The 14,289-nt window shown below is 58.3% G+C and overlaps 4 protein-coding genes across 6 annotated transcripts; 3 read left to right on the forward strand and 1 right to left on the reverse strand.

The window, feature by feature from the left end:
* Positions 1 to 183: 183 nt before the first annotated feature.
* Positions 184 to 1,955, forward strand: JUNB (JunB proto-oncogene, AP-1 transcription factor subunit). Its single transcript, XM_033854112.2, has one exon. The coding sequence runs from the start codon at positions 419 to 421 to the stop codon at positions 1,460 to 1,462; it is 1,044 nt and encodes a 347-aa protein (XP_033710003.1). The 5' UTR covers positions 184 to 418; the 3' UTR covers positions 1,463 to 1,955.
* Positions 1,956 to 4,114: 2,159 nt separating this feature from the next.
* PRDX2 (peroxiredoxin 2) lies at positions 4,115 to 7,329 on the reverse strand. The gene is made up of 6 exons (XM_004318837.4): positions 7,190 to 7,329; positions 6,616 to 6,720; positions 6,366 to 6,519; positions 5,630 to 5,752; positions 5,335 to 5,465; positions 4,115 to 4,437 (listed from the first exon to the last, which is right to left on the reverse strand). Exons 2-6 carry the CDS (start codon positions 6,716 to 6,718, stop codon positions 4,352 to 4,354), a joined length of 597 nt encoding a protein of 198 aa, XP_004318885.1. The 5' UTR covers positions 6,719 to 6,720; positions 7,190 to 7,329; the 3' UTR covers positions 4,115 to 4,351.
* A 125-nt stretch (positions 7,330 to 7,454) lies between these two features.
* THSD8 (thrombospondin type 1 domain containing 8) lies at positions 7,455 to 10,220 on the forward strand. The gene is made up of 3 exons (XM_073803158.1): positions 7,455 to 7,653; positions 9,006 to 9,211; positions 10,082 to 10,220. Exons 1-2 carry the CDS (start codon positions 7,455 to 7,457, stop codon positions 9,203 to 9,205), a joined length of 399 nt encoding a protein of 132 aa, XP_073659259.1. The 3' UTR covers positions 9,206 to 9,211; positions 10,082 to 10,220.
* A 153-nt stretch (positions 10,221 to 10,373) lies between these two features.
* On the forward strand, positions 10,374 to 14,289 carry RNASEH2A (ribonuclease H2 subunit A). Of its 3 annotated transcripts, XM_033854113.2 has the most exons (9): positions 10,374 to 10,506; positions 10,724 to 10,795; positions 10,921 to 11,047; positions 11,141 to 11,228; positions 11,854 to 11,913; positions 12,538 to 12,675; positions 12,781 to 12,868; positions 13,851 to 13,974; positions 14,083 to 14,289. In XM_033854113.2, the coding sequence occupies exons 1-9, from the start codon at positions 10,380 to 10,382 to the stop codon at positions 14,210 to 14,212; spliced, it is 954 nt and encodes a 317-aa protein (XP_033710004.1). In that variant the 5' UTR covers positions 10,374 to 10,379; the 3' UTR covers positions 14,213 to 14,289. The 3 variants fall into 3 exon arrangements, with proteins under 3 accessions (XP_033710004.1, XP_033710005.1, XP_033710006.1); XM_033854114.2 differs by lacking the exon at positions 11,854 to 11,913; XM_033854115.2 differs by lacking the exons at positions 11,854 to 11,913; positions 12,538 to 12,675.

Below are 14,289 nucleotides of genomic sequence, written 5' to 3' on the forward strand. Positions count from 1 at the left end.
CGCGAGCCGCCTCCTCCCCTTCCCCACGCTCCAGGAGGGGGGCGCGGGGGCCCGGCTCGGGCGACCGCCAATCGGAGCGCACTTCCGCAGCTGACAATCGCCGTATAAAGGCGTGTGGCTCCGGCTGAGCGGCCGGGACCTTGAGCGCGTCCAGGCCAGCATCGGAGCCAACGGGGAGCGGGGAGCAAGGGGGACGCAACACGAAGAAAGCGAGTGCGCCAGAGGGGGGCAGAGGGGCTAGAGAAGCCGCACAGAGCTTCCGTGCACAGCCGCCTGTTGGCCTCTCTCGGCCCGTACAGGCCCCCGGGAACGCGCGTCCAGACACCTGGTCCAGCCACCTCCGCGGACTGCGCGCGTCTCGCTGCAGCGAGGCCCGGGGCGGCCCCGCAGGGACCCTCAGACCGACCGGGCCGCCCGGATGTGCACTAAAATGGAACAGCCCTTCTACCACGACGACTCATACGCAGCGGCCGGATACGGCCGGACCCCGGGCGGCCTCTCTCTACACGACTACAAACTCCTGAAACCCAGCCTGGCGCTCAACCTGGCCGACCCCTACCGAAATCTTAAAGCACCCGGAGCGCGGGGCCCCGGCCCAGAGGGCAGCGGTGGCGGCAGCTACTTTTCCAGCCAGGGCTCGGACACCGGCGCGTCGCTCAAGCTCGCCTCATCGGAGCTGGAGCGCCTGATCGTCCCCAACAGCAACGGCGTGATCACGACGACGCCCACGCCCCCGGGACAGTACTTTTACCCCCGCGGGGGTGGCAGTGGTGGAGGTGCGGGGGGCGCAGGGGGCGGCGTCACCGAGGAGCAGGAAGGCTTCGCCGACGGCTTTGTAAAAGCTCTGGACGACCTGCACAAGATGAACCACGTGACGCCCCCCAACGTGTCCCTGGGCGCCAGCGGGGGGCCCCCGGCCGGGCCCGGGGGCGTATATGCCGGCCCGGAGCCGCCTCCCGTCTACACCAACCTCAGCAGCTATTCTCCAGCCTCTGCGACCTCCGGAGGAGCCGGGGCCACCGTCGGGACTGGGAGCTCGTACCCGACGGCCACCATCAGCTACCTCCCACACGCGCCGCCCTTCGCCGGCGGTCACCCGGCGCAGCTGGGCCTGGGCCGCGGCGCCTCCACCTTCAAGGAGGAACCGCAGACCGTGCCTGAGGCGCGCAGCCGCGACGCCACGCCGCCGGTGTCCCCCATCAACATGGAAGACCAGGAGCGCATCAAAGTAGAGCGCAAGCGGCTGCGGAACCGGCTGGCGGCCACCAAGTGCCGGAAGCGGAAGCTGGAGCGCATCGCGCGCCTGGAGGACAAGGTGAAGACACTCAAGGCCGAGAACGCCGGGCTGTCCAGCACTGCCGGCCTCCTCCGCGAGCAGGTGGCCCAGCTCAAACAGAAGGTCATGACCCACGTCAGCAACGGCTGCCAGCTACTGCTTGGGGTCAAGGGACACGCCTTCTGAGCGCCCCCCTATCCCCCGTACGGACATTTTCCCAACCTGGACGGCTGGGCGCACGCCTCCCATGGGGCGAGGGGGCAGGCGGTGGGCACCGGCCCCGGGGCCTGGGGACGCCACAAACCACACTGGACTCCTGCCCGCCCGCTCTGCGGCCAGTCCTTCCACCTCGACGTTTACAAGCCCCCCTTCCACGTTTGTTTTGTATTTTTTTTTCTGCTGGACTCAATTCATATTGAATATAATATATTTGTGTATTTAACAGGGAGGGGAGGAGGGGGCGATTGCGGCGGAGCTGGCCCCGCCGACCGGTACTCAAGCCCTCGGAGATACTGGGGAGGGGACCCCCGCCCCCGCCCTCCCCCCCTCTGCACCGTACTGTGCGGAAGAAACGCGCAGTCGGTATCTAAAGAATTTATTTTAAGATGTGTTTGTGTGTGTGTTGTTCTTACTTTTTATTGAATCTATTTAAGTAAAAAAAAAAAAGGTTCTTTATTAATTTCTGTTGTCTTTTTTTCCAAGCCGGGCGGGCGGAGGGAGGAGAGTAGTGGGATGCCCCCACCCCACTGCGGTTTGTGGCTTGCTCCTGTAACTGTGTCAATCTCGCCAGCTTTGTTCAGACATCTTGCGTCCCCAGCCTGGGTGTCCAACCCTTCTTGCGTCCCCCGATCTCCCGGGTTGGAAGGTGCAGGGCGGGGACCAGGTCCCGCAACTCCCCAGCACCGGGGGACAGGATGCCTGGGGCGAAACGCGCAGTGCGCAGGCGCGGCCCCGCCCAGCCGCGCGCGCCGGGGCTTTCCCCGCTGACGCTACGGAAGCGCTGTCCAAACATGGGCTGATTCTGCCCAGTGACGCGACGGCGGTCTCTGGGCAGATTCCGGGAATCCCCTCCCCCGCTCTGCCGGGCAGGGCCGCGGCGCCGGGAAAGGGGCCGGGATTTTCCCAGGCTGGCGGCTACCAAGGCCCGGAAAGCCCCAGGCCTGGGTCCAGAGCGTCCGCGGTGGGCGGGCCGCACTCCAGAACCCCGGGAGCCACCCCAGAGTCTCCCCCATCGGGCTGGTGCCTGGGTCCTGCCGAGCCCACGCCAGCTCCGTCTGACCTGACCCGGGAGGGGGGATGCAGTTGCCTGCGCGTCGTTGCCGCCGCGATCCCCTCCCCACCCCCGCCAGGAAGGGCGGTGCCCGCCTGCCAGTTTCCCCTCCCGGGTGCCAGGCCGGGAGCGGGGCGACTGCCAGGTCTGGTCCTGCCGGGGCGGCTGCTCGGGCCGCCGGGCGCCGCCGCCGCCCTCTCATGGGGCTGCCTCCCCCGCAGCTGTGACGGGTGCGAGTGCGGCTGGTGAGCCCCGATGGGGATCTGGCTGGCTTCGGAGCTGGAAGCCCCCAGAGCAGCAGAGAAAAACACAGATCGAGAAACCAAGCCACAGGGGCGAGGTGGGGTAGAACAGACGCTTCATTAATTCATTTATAAAGTACTGAACAACCTGGCCCAGGAGTCACAGACGGGACCAGGGCCGACAGACAATAAACAAGCAAGCGTGATTCGGAGATGGTGGTAAGTGCTAGGAAGAAAAAAAAAATGGTCAAAGTGGTAGTGATGGGGCCGGGGAGGTTAGCTGCTTTGGAGAATGGATTGGGAACATGGAACTTTAATGAGGCGATTTTTCAGCAGCTTTGAAGCTGAGCCCTGAGAAAATCCTGAGTAGCAGCGTTCTGGCAGAGGGAACAGCACATGCAAAGCTCCTGTGGCCAGAACAAGATCAGCCTGTTAAAGAACTGCAAGAAGGCTGTGTGCTGCAATGGAGTGAACCAGGAGTTGGGAGATGAGGTCAGGGAAGACCACACAGGGCCTTGGGGAGGACTGTAGATAAAATCCCAAGGCTGAGATGGGTGACCTTGGAGGGCATTAGGCTGGATAGCAGTAATAATGGGTCTGTGGATTAAATGAGCTTGTCAGTCCTGTTCTGTGGAAGGAAATGGGGGCTCAGAGTGGCAAAGCCACTTGCCTGAACATGCACAGCATCAAACTGAGCTCCTTCAAACACTGTCTTGCTCCTAACACCTGCCTCCCAGCCTAACCCTCATCCTTCCACTTCAGGGGCAGAGGCACAGCCCTTCCAACCTGGGGTGGTGTAGAACTTGCAGCAGGGACTGTGCCTCTACCTCAAGCTCCCTCTCTTGGTTCTATGCTCAGGATTGGGTCCCCACCTTCTTCCAGCCCCAGGAACTTGGTCCTAATAACCATTAACAGAGCCCTGAGCTTCACGTACTTCATCTCTTTTAACGTGAAATGGTGAAATGTAGGTTTGTCTTTATTCCCATTTTGCTGTTGAAGAGACCCAGAGAAGATCACAGCTTAAGCGGCATTTGAACCCAGGCTGGCTGCTGTTTAGGTGTGGGCGCTGCTCTGCATGGCCAGGTTTCAGGTTGTAAGGCAGCCTGGGACTTGCTCCCTGCAAGGGGCCAACAGCACCATCGCCCCCGGCCCCTCCACCCGTCTTCAGGCCAAGGAGAAAGAGGGAGGAGAGTAAGCAGTGAGCATGATGCAAGACTGCCACCTTGTGGTGGAGATCGGTAACTACAATGTCAGTTTCCCAGGCCACAGTCTGGAGAAGGGGGTGGGGAGTGGTACCACGCCAGGACAAATCACACCAACACAGACTTACATCTGTCCCTAATACTTTATTAGTCGCCTCTAGGCCTGTTCTCAGCTATGTGGGCTCCAAGGAGGGGGTCACCGTTCACCAGCTCTCAGCTGGTAGCTTGAGAAAGCCTTGGCCTAGCCCTCTGGGGTCATGGACTGTAGAGTCTGAAGGGGCCTTTCCTGGGTCAGTATGGGGCACCCAGGTGGGGGCACAGATGGGGGCCAAGAGCCCAAGCTTGCCACCCTTCTGCCAGCCTAGTTGTGTTTGGAGAAATATTCCTTGCTGTCGTCCACGTTGGGCTTGATTGTGTCACTGCCTGGCATCCAGCCAGCGGGACAGACTGTGGAAAAACAGGGGTGCACATATGAGGCCAGAGTGCCATATTGAAGGTAGAGCAGTAGTGAGGGGACAAAAAGAGGCAAAGCAAGAGCATGAGTTGCAGAAGAAAAAGCCTGGAGCCAAGTGGTCCAGGCCTAAGACCATGCCACATGGTAAGAGGAGCCCTCCAAGCCCAGCTGCAGGATTTTCTGACTGACATTTTATTTTATTTATTTATTTATTTTTGGCCACACCATGTGGCACGTGGGATCTTAGTTCCCCGACCAGGGATTGAGCCCGTGTCCCCTGCAGTAGAAGCGCAGAGTCCTAACCAACGGACCACCAGGGAAGTACCTATTTTATTATGTAGTTTTTTGGCCGCACCGTGTGGCTTGTGGGATCTTAGTTTCCCTGACCAGGGGAAACTCGAGCCCTCAGCAGTAAAAGGCAAGAGTCCTAACCACTGGACCGCCAGGGAATTCCCTGGCTGACATTTTAATTTCTTTCTGGCTCCTTTAATCGCATCTTTCTCTCTTAGGCGGCTGGTGGACTTTGAGGGCCTGTGGTCAGGCTGGACTTAGCCAGCCCCAGTGGACTTTGAGGGCCTGTGGTCAGGCTGTGGCCTTCACATGAGAAGATACTCTGATCCAACTAACATTCAAGCCTGCCTTGGCACAGGCCTTCTCAAATACCTTCTACAGATTTCTATTACCTCCCCAGCTCCCCACCCTTATATTGGGGTATCTCTCCCACCAGACTAGAAACTTCCTGCAGACAAGGCCCTGAGTTAAATCTTCTTTGGGGCCCTCACAACCACCCCACACAAGCGACAGGGCGGGCAGTGAATGTATGTGTGCATGACAGAGGGGCTGCATATGTACCCATGTGTGAACACATGTGAATGTGGGTTTCGGCTCACCTTCCCCGTGCTCATCTGTGTACTGGAAGGCCTGGACCAGCCGCAGAGCCTCATCCACAGAGCGCCCCACAGGCAAATCATTGATGGTGATCTGGCGAAGGACACCCTTGCCATCGATGATAAAGAGGCCCCTGAGATAGCAGAGTTCACAGTGAGGAGCCAGAGTTCCCACTGTCAGGACCCAGGGAGGGAGCACCGTCTTCCTGCTAGCCACAGGGCTGGGGGCAGGGAGGGCATCACCCAAGAGCGATCCCCTCACTCTGAGGATGGGGGCTTCCTGAGGGTCCCACAGTACCTGTAGGCGATGCCCTCATCTTCCTTCAGCACGCCATAATCACGGGACAAGCTTCTGGTTACATCAGCCAGCAGGGGGATGTTCAGGGGGCCCAAGCCTCCCTCCTTCCGGGGGGTGTTGATCCTGTGGGTGGGGGAGACAGGGCTGGGACCTCAGGATGCCTGGCACAGCAGGGTCCTCACCCTTTGGGCCTGCATGTGATAAGGGCTGGAGAGGGGGTGCTGGAGGTGAGAGATAAGGGGCTTTTGAGCAAACCCCAGGGAGCGCCACCCACCCCACCCTGAAGTGGCTGCTGGGGCTGCTTCTCACAGCTGGGAAGACTAAGCTAATACTCTAGCAAAGTGGCTTCACATGTACTGGTGGTTTCCAGCACCTTGAGGCAGAGAACCTGCCTTAGAGTCCCCATCCTCCTCTCTCTAGCTCTGTGTCACTGGGCCCAGCCCTTCACTCTCTTGAACTGGAGTTTCCACCTTGCTGAAATAGTTCACGGGAGGGAGGCTGTGTTGCCCTAAGTGAAAAAAAGCATCTGCTAACTCTCTACGCCACGAAACTAGTTTCCAAAAGCTAATTACTGTCATCATCATTGAGGACTTGGGAATCACTATTTCCATTATTTTCTTGATGGGAAAGGGAGACGCAGAGGTTGAGCACCGGCCAGGAGAACACACAGCTCAGACCCTATAGAGGTGTAGGTTTAGCTGCACCCTTCCTCCTTACTGGTCCCCACTGGTCATACCAAGCCAGGTGGGTGAACTGAGAGTCCACAGAGACGCCCAGCACATCGCAGTCCAGCTTGTGGAACTCCTCGGCACGCTCACTGAAAGCGATGATCTCCGTGGGGCACACAAAGGTAAAGTCCAGCGGGTAGAAAAAGAGGACCAAGTATTTTCCTGGGGAAGGGGGTGGGAATAGACAAGGAGTTAGGGCTCAGTCCCTCTAATGCCTGTGCCCCGCCCCCACCAGGGCCCCCTCCAGGCCGCCCTCACCTTTGTAGTCTGAAAGCTTCACCTCCTTGAAGGCGCCATCCACCACGGCGGTGGCCTGGAATTCCGGGGCGGGCTTTCCGATGTGCGCGTAGCCGGAGGTCATGACTGAAAGCCGAGACCCCCGCCCGGTCAGTGCGCCCTGGACGACCCTTTGTCCTCGCTTCCCAAGGTCACGCTGCGTACCGGGCCCAGTTACTGAGTCAGAGCGGCGGAGGCAGCAGTACTGCCTCGCACCTTCTCCGGGACCAGGTTGGCACGGCCTTGAGACTTTGGGAGACCCGCCCCCCTGGACAGCTAGAGGGGCCGGGCAGCTGCCGGCCGGCCCCCAGTTAGCGTGTCGGCCTGAGCGCGGTCGCGCAAGCCCACCGCCCCAGGAGGAGATGCCGCGAGCTGGGGGCGGGGAGCCTGGGGATGCGGCCTGTACTCCAAGGCTCTGGCCTCGTTTTTCCCCGCAAGGACAAAGGCGGCCACTACGGCGGGCGGAAAACAAAGGCGGCCAGCGCTGAGGTCCGGATAGGGCCCAAGCTGCTCCAAGGGGACTCCCCGCAGCTCGATGCACTCCAGGTGTCCATACCTGCGTGGGAAAGGGCGGGACGCACAGACTCGCAGACGCACAGACTCGCTTTCGTAGGGCGAAGTGTGCCCTGGGCCTTGGAGCCTTTTATATTAGGCCCGAACCATGACGCCTAGCGCGGAGGGGTGGGCGGACGAGCGGAACGGTCGGGTCCACTGCAAGCGCAGGGGAGGGAAAGAGGAGCCGGTCGCGACCACTTGCCCGCGGGCGGCAGGGGGAGACGCGCAGCCGCCGGCCCCGACCACTGCGTCGGCCCGCGGGGGTGATGCGCGGGGCTCCTCTTTGGAGCGAGCTGGGGTCGGTTGAGTCCGGCATGGCCCGGAGCGGTTTGACACTACTGTTGCTGCCTCTGATACTCCTGCTGCTGGCAACTCCTGCCCAGGTTTCCCCCGACTACCAATACTTCGGCGAGCAGGGAGAAGGGGACACCTGGGAGCAGCTGCGGCTGCAGCATCTGGAGAAAGGTAACTGCAGGCTGCGGCTGTGATAGTGCAGAAAGGTGCTTCATTGCCCCACGTCACCATCTGGCTGCAAATAGACCCTCCTTCAGGGACCTCAAATCTCTGCCCAGGGGCTTCCCTGGTGGCGCAGTGGTTGAGAGTCCGCCTGCCGATGCAGGGGACACGGGTTCGTGCCCCGGTCCGGGAAGATGCCACATGCCACGGAGTGACTAGGCCCGTGAGCCATGGCCGCTGAGCCTGCGCGTCCGGAGCCTGTGCTCCGCAACGGGAGAGGTCACAACAGTGAGAGGCCCGCGTACCGCAAAAAAAAAAAAAAAAAAAAAAAAAAAAAAAATCTCTGCCAGCTATGCACTGGCGGCGCCCCTCGGGCTGATTACTTTTCTCTGAGGCTCAGTTTTCTCATCTGTAAATTGAGATAGAGACTGTCTATAAGCAGCCTACACCGGGAGAGGGGACGTGAGCAGGCAATAAATACCGACGCAGACATATCCATAAACTCATGGATAAGTGCTGGGAAAGGCGGAGATAGAAAAGGCAGGGTGCAGGTAAACTTCTGAAGTCAGAGAAGGCCCGGCTGAAGATAGGTAACCAATGCAGCCGGAATGACAAGCAAAAGCCTAAAATGCGAAGATTTAGGGGGAAGAGTGCAACAGGGAGTTGGAACCGCAAGTGCCAAGGCCAAACGGCCTGACAGAGGACTGGAAAGAGGCCAGTGTTGTCTGGCAGAGGCTTGGTGAGGGCATGAGGTGTCAGGACTCTGTGAGCCACAGATTTGGGCTAAGACCTGTCAACTAGGGCTGTAGGGAAGAGTCAGTAAAAGAAGGGTTGTGAAGGGCGTCTAATAAACGTTGTAGCCGCTTTGAAAGTGATCATAATAATTGTTTTTGTGTTATGTACTAGCACATCGCCAGGGGCTTTAAGTACCTTCGTTATGACAATTATGTCATTTAATTTACCACCTGGCAACCCTGCTGGTCAGGTGACACTGTGCCAGTTGGACAGGCTCAAGATCATGCCCCTGGAGAGAGGAGTCATCTTCAGATGGTGGACACACCAAGGGTGTGGTACCACATTCCCAACTGGACAGGCAGGCACAGGTGGGAAGTGTCATTTTGCAGTCCCTCTGGGCCATTCACCAGTTGTGTGAGCTTGGAAGGGTGGCTTGTTCTCTCTAAGTTTCAGTTTCCCCACCTGGGACTAACGGTAAGATTAGAGATAATCTATGGCTGGGTACCTGGCACAGAAGCACAACTGAGCAAATACGAACTGTTGTGATGTGTTAGTGTCTTTCTCCTCCTCCCTCCCTGGGGGTGCGGGGGGGAAAGGTTCCCTCCTACCTGGCCCTCCATCCCTAGACTTGGAAGACTCTGCCCTTGGCCCGTGGGGAAAGTGGCGCTGTTTCTGCGACCTGGGCAAGCAGGAGCGCAGCCGCGAGGCTGTGGGCACAGCGCCGGGCCCGGTGTTCATGGACCGCGAGAATCTGGTTCAGGTGCGGCCCTGCCGGCAACGAGATTGTTCATCCTGCGAGCCGAACGACTGCGACTGGAGGCCCTGAGCCCGGGTGAGCCTCGGGCGCGGAGGAGGCGGGGCCGGGGCTGATGGGCAAATCCGGGGCCGCGGGTTCCCAGGGTGGGCAGGGGAGAGAGGAAGGGCTGTGGGGGCCGGGTACGAGGCGGGCCTCGAAGAGGGAACAATGGGGCACTAAATCTGGGGCTTGAGTGCAGCGTGGGAAGGGAGGGCTGAGTCAGGAGATGGGAGCCCCGCTGATATCCGAGGAGAAAGGAAGAAAGGTGGTGGGGGTGGGGAGGGGAAAACGCAGATGGAGGAACTGGGACCCTGATGAGGAACAGAAACCCACAGTCTGAGGGCGTGAGCTCTGTTGAGAGCAGGGAATAGAAAGAGACATGTCGTTGGAGTGGTGGACAAATCTGGGAGGCGTGCTCCTCGCTAAGACGTGGGAGAAAGAGGGAGAAGGGTGGGAGACGGGGCGGGAGCATGAACCCTGAATTGGGGATGGAGGGGAAAGGAGCCTGCGTGGTGGGCGGAGACTCTGAGCCGGAGTCTGTAGAGGTCTGGGATCTCGGTTCGGGGGTAGGAGAGGCTTAGCCCGGATGAGAGAGAGGGTAGAAAGCAGGCGAGAGGCGGGGGGGTGGCTCTCCCGGTGAGCTACGGAGAGAGAGAGCTGGGGGACTCTAAGTCCGAAGGTTTGAGCCCAGCGTGAGCCAGGATACCTAGTCCAGGGGGCTTAGACTGTGTGGAGTAGCAGGGACCTCGAGTACAAAGAGCCTGAAACCAGATGGGGGACAGGAACTCAGTGATGCGGACACCGTATTCTGGGAGTCTAGTGGTATCTGACCTTCTAGGCTCTGACCGGCTCGAATCCTTCAAGGCCCCCCTCAATTTCCCCTTTATTTCCCTCTCCTCCCTCCAGCCCCGGCGGGCGGAGCTCCAGTGACACCCGGGCGGAGCTTGGAAAGCGACCCCGCCTATCCAGTTCCCCAACCATAGAGCTCGGCTGTCAGACTCGGGAACTACAATTCCCAGGAAGCTGCACGGCAGCGACGTCGGCGTGTGCTGCGCAAACGACAACGGCGGCGGGAACGTTTGGGGCGTGTCTTGCGCGGCGATTGGTCGAGAGCTAGCACTGCCTCTGGGCCCGCGGAAAAAGCGCGCAGAGACCTTTCCTTGCAGACTTTGTTCCTGCCGCTGGTGGCGGCGGCTGCGGCGGCATGGATCTCAGCGAGCTGGAGAGAGACAATACGGGCCGCTGTCGCCTGAACTCGCCTGTACCTTCTGTGTGCCGCAAGGAGCCCTGCGTCCTGGGCGTCGATGAAGCGGGCCGGGGCCCGGTGCTGGGTGCGCCCCCAGGGCCGGGTGGGGGAGGGGCGTGATAAGGTGGATGCAAGTTGCACTGGAACAGGAGCTGGGATTGCACCGCACTCGGGGGGGTGGTGGTGGTGGTGATAGTGGTGATGGCGATGGCATTGGTGATGGCACCGAAAAAAAAAGCGGTGATGATGGAATAGAGATGGCGGCTTTCACGGGCTCACTGTTTGGACCCCCTCTTCCCCAGGCCCCATGGTCTACGCCATCTGCTATTGCCCCCTGTCCCGCCTGGCAGATCTGGAGGCCCTGAAAGTGGCAGGTGAGCCCTGGGGTAGATCTAGGGAGGCGGTTCCTGGGCATGTTCAGGGGCGGGTGCAAGCTGGAGGGGGAGAGCAGGAACTGGGGGAACCAGCCGCTCCCCTTCTCTCCCAATCCTCCACCCAGACTCAAAGACCTTGTCGGAGAGCGAGCGGCACAGGCTCTTTGCGAAAATGGAGGAGGACGGAGACTTTGTGGGCTGGGCACTGGACGTGCTGTCTCCAAACCTCATCTCTACCAGCATGCTTGGGCGGTGAGGGGTCCCGGGGGCGGGGGGGTAGCCATCATGGGCTGGAAGGGATGGGTGGCTGGAACGATGTTGACTGGGCTCTGTCCACCACCACAGGGTCAAATACAACCTGAACTCCCTGTCTCATGATACAGCTACTGGGCTGATGCAGTATGCGTTGGACCAAGGTGTGAAAGTGGCCCAGGTGAGCTAACTGTTGGTTGGATTGCCCCCGTTTAATCACCTCAGGATAAAATAGGAGTATAGAAGTGCGATGGATGATTCAGGAATGTGTTTTACTGCTGTTGATGTCCTACTGTTTTTCCTACCTTAAATGTGTGCCCCACTGAGGACCATGGTGGGGCCCCCAGCCTCACCCCCATCTAATCTATTTCCATATTCTAAAGGCTCAGTGTGTAGAACGAATCCCACATCTGTTCTCCCCGACCGCAGTCTGTATCCTAGCCCAGGGCACCCTCCCCTCCTGGATACCTGCCCCATCCTCCTCCAGCCCCCTCCCCTACAATGTGCTCCCCACACAGCAGACAGTCATTTACGTTTTTGAAATGTAAATCTCGACGTTTAATTTTCTGAACACACTGGGAATTAAATCAGGAAAGTTTACAGGCAAGTGAAGAATGAGATTAAATCCCCAGAGAGAATTATAAGTTGGTATTGCATCGAGTTTGCAAGGCAAAGAACAGACCGTTTTGAGAGAATCACAAGGGTAAATATACTTGAGATAGAGAATGTAACAAGGGAGGCCTTGCTGAGAAGGTGGCTGAGGTCCAGGGCTGGAATGTGGAGCTGACCATGCAGTACTGAAGCAGACAGACAAGGAGCCTGCCCTCGGATTCATGACCAAATCAGAGGAGATGGATGGGCAGCTGGTAAGCAAATAGTAAAGGTGATTTTTGAGAATAATAAATGCTCTGGAGATTACTTTTCTTGCTACTTTTCTGACCTCATTTCTGTTCTAGACATGTGGTCCCCGTACTGCTGTCCAGCGTACTTGACATGGTCCCACCTCAGGGCCTTTGCACTAGAACACTCTTTCCCAGATCTCCCTGTGGCTCATTTCCTTCAGGCCTTTATTCAGATGTCACCACCTCAGAGTGACCTTCCCTGAACACCCCCTAATTGTTTAAAATTATAATCTCTTCTGGATCTCCCTTATTCTTTATTATTTGTCCTGTTTCTTGTCTGTGGCCCTCACCAGGGTGTCTACTCTGTCATGTTTACTGCTATGTCCTCAACACGTAGAGCAGCCCATGGCATGCAGTAGGTAGGTGCTTAATAAATGTAGAATGGATATAGTGTGATCAGGAAAAGCCTCTTTAGAGGGTGATATTTGAGCTGAGACCCCCGAGAGGAAGACGCAGCCTGGGCATGAGCTGAGAGACGAGTATTCCAGGCAGCGGGAACATCAAGTGCAAAGGCTGTGAAGTTGGATCATCTACACAGTTGTTTTTCTGGATGTTTGTTGAATGAATACATTTCTGTCACCACGGCAGGTGTTTGTGGACACTGTGGGGCCCCCAGAGACATACCAGGAGCGGCTGCAGCAGCGCTTTCCTGGTGTTGAGGTGACAGTCAAGGCCAAGGCAGATGCCCTCTATCCCGTGGTCAGTGCCGCCAGTATCTGTGCCAAGGTTAGGCCCCTGCTGGCCATGGCCAGCTCCCAGCATCCCCCTGGCAGGAGGCAAGCATGGCTGCTTCATGGGGAGGGAGATCCCAAGTGCCTATCTTGCCCACAGGTGGCCCGAGACCAGGCTGTGAAGAACTGGAAGTTTGTGGAAAAACTGCAGGACCTGGACACTGATTATGGCTCAGGCTACCCCAATGGTGAGTGACAATAAACTAAAAAGGCAGGCTTGGCATGCTTCTGAGGTTTTCTAAGTTGTTCTGACCACCCCACTCTGCAGCAGAAGAGGCTGAGGCCCAGACAGGGCGGCCACTTGCTTATGGCCAAAATGTGGCAAAGTTGGATTCCAGCTGGCAGACTCCCTCTTCCCTTCTCCCTCCCTCCCTCTCTGCTCTCTCTCTGGAGCCCCAGTGAAGGACTGAGACTCACGATGGGCATCTGTCCATTTGTTAAGGCGCAAAGGGCAGAGTGAGGGGTACTGGCTCCTGTGCAGTGCTGTCCGGTGGCCCCAGCTTGAATCCATTGTTTTCTCTTCATTAGGAGACTCAGTCTCCCTGTTTGTAAAGTGGAAATGATCGTGCCCCTCCCCTCCACCTCTCCCAAAGACACACAAGGGCAGAGGCAAAGATTCAATGGCTGGGTTCAAGGAACCCTTTGGCAGTTGGGTGGGGTAACACAGCAAGTCTAGGATTGGAACTTAGGTGAGGCCAAAGGGAGGAAACCAGGTCCAGGCCAAAGACACTTTGGGCAGTGTTCATTGCTTACTGAACACCTGGTATGTGACCTGCAGGGCCAAGCCCTGAAGATTTAGCCATGAGCAAGACAAACAAGGACCTCCTTGTGCCCACTGAGTTCGTGGTTACATGGGAGAGATGGGCATTAACTCAATGGTCCACAAATGCTGGTTCAATGCCTCATGTCCTTGGGGGAGGTAAGGGAGATGTCTCAAGGGCAGTCTCCTTAAACTGCACCATAAGCAACTGTTGACCAGGCAAAGAGTTGGGGGGAACTGCTTGTGCAAAGGTCCTGAGACAGGAAGATGTCTCAGACAGTGGGCGGTGCTTCAGGTACTCCAGAGGAGGACTGAGATGAGGTGGTAGGGCCTCAGATGCCAAGCTGAGAAGCTGGGACATTACGGCAGGGCTCAGGGCTAGCACATTGTCCACCCTACCCTTCCCCCAGATCCCAAGACAAAAGCGTGGTTGAGGGAGCACGTGGACCCTGTGTTCGGCTTCCCCCAGTTTGTCCGGTTCAGTTGGCGCACAGCCCAGAGCATCCTGGAGAAGGAGGCAGAAGACGTTACATGGTAGGTGTCCTGGAGGTGCTATGAGGAAGGAGGGTGAGAAGCCAGGGCTCAGCGCTGCCTGAGAGGGCCGATCCCCCAGAAGTCAGTGTCGCCATCTCTCTCCCACAGGGAGGACTCGCAGACGGGGGATCAGGAGGGACTTAGGAGGATCAAGTCGTACTTCAGCGAAGGCCCCCGCCCCCGCCTCCCCCATCGGTACTTCCAGGAGCGGGGCCTGGAGTCAGCCACCATTCTTTAGCAGCCAGCCTGTACTCCCTTTACCTCCTCCCACACCCACCCCACCCCCAGTTTGTGATTAAAATTCTTCAAGGAAAA

Source organism: Tursiops truncatus, chromosome 3 (assembly GCF_011762595.2).
Source record: "Tursiops truncatus isolate mTurTru1 chromosome 3, mTurTru1.mat.Y, whole genome shotgun sequence".
NCBI classification, from domain to species: Eukaryota; Metazoa; Chordata; class Mammalia; order Artiodactyla; family Delphinidae; genus Tursiops; species Tursiops truncatus.

Excerpts from the sequence above, each read along its gene's own strand:
- JUNB (XM_033854112.2), top strand. The coding sequence starts at position 419 with ATGTGCACTAAAATGGAACAGCCCTTCTACCACGACGACTCATACGCA.
- PRDX2 (XM_004318837.4), bottom strand. The coding sequence starts at position 6,718 with ATGACCTCCGGCTACGCGCACATCGGAAAGCCCGCCCCGGAATTCCAG. Across the intron at positions 5,466-5,629 it reads GATGAGGGCATCGCCTACAG|GGGCCTCTTTATCATCGATG; the intron begins GTACTGTGGGAC and ends CTGCTATCTCAG. Across the intron at positions 4,438-5,334 it reads CACAGATGAGCACGGGGAAG|TCTGTCCCGCTGGCTGGATG; the intron begins GTGAGCCGAAAC and ends GTTTTTCCACAG.
- THSD8 (XM_073803158.1), top strand. The coding sequence starts at position 7,455 with ATGCGCGGGGCTCCTCTTTGGAGCGAGCTGGGGTCGGTTGAGTCCGGC. Across the intron at positions 7,654-9,005 it reads GCTGCAGCATCTGGAGAAAG|ACTTGGAAGACTCTGCCCTT; the intron begins GTAACTGCAGGC and ends CTCCATCCCTAG.
- RNASEH2A (XM_033854113.2), top strand. The coding sequence starts at position 10,380 with ATGGATCTCAGCGAGCTGGAGAGAGACAATACGGGCCGCTGTCGCCTG. Across the intron at positions 11,229-11,853 it reads AAGGTGTGAAAGTGGCCCAG|ACAGACAAGGAGCCTGCCCT; the intron begins GTGAGCTAACTG and ends GTACTGAAGCAG. Across the intron at positions 13,975-14,082 it reads GAGGCAGAAGACGTTACATG|GGAGGACTCGCAGACGGGGG; the intron begins GTAGGTGTCCTG and ends TCTCTCCCACAG.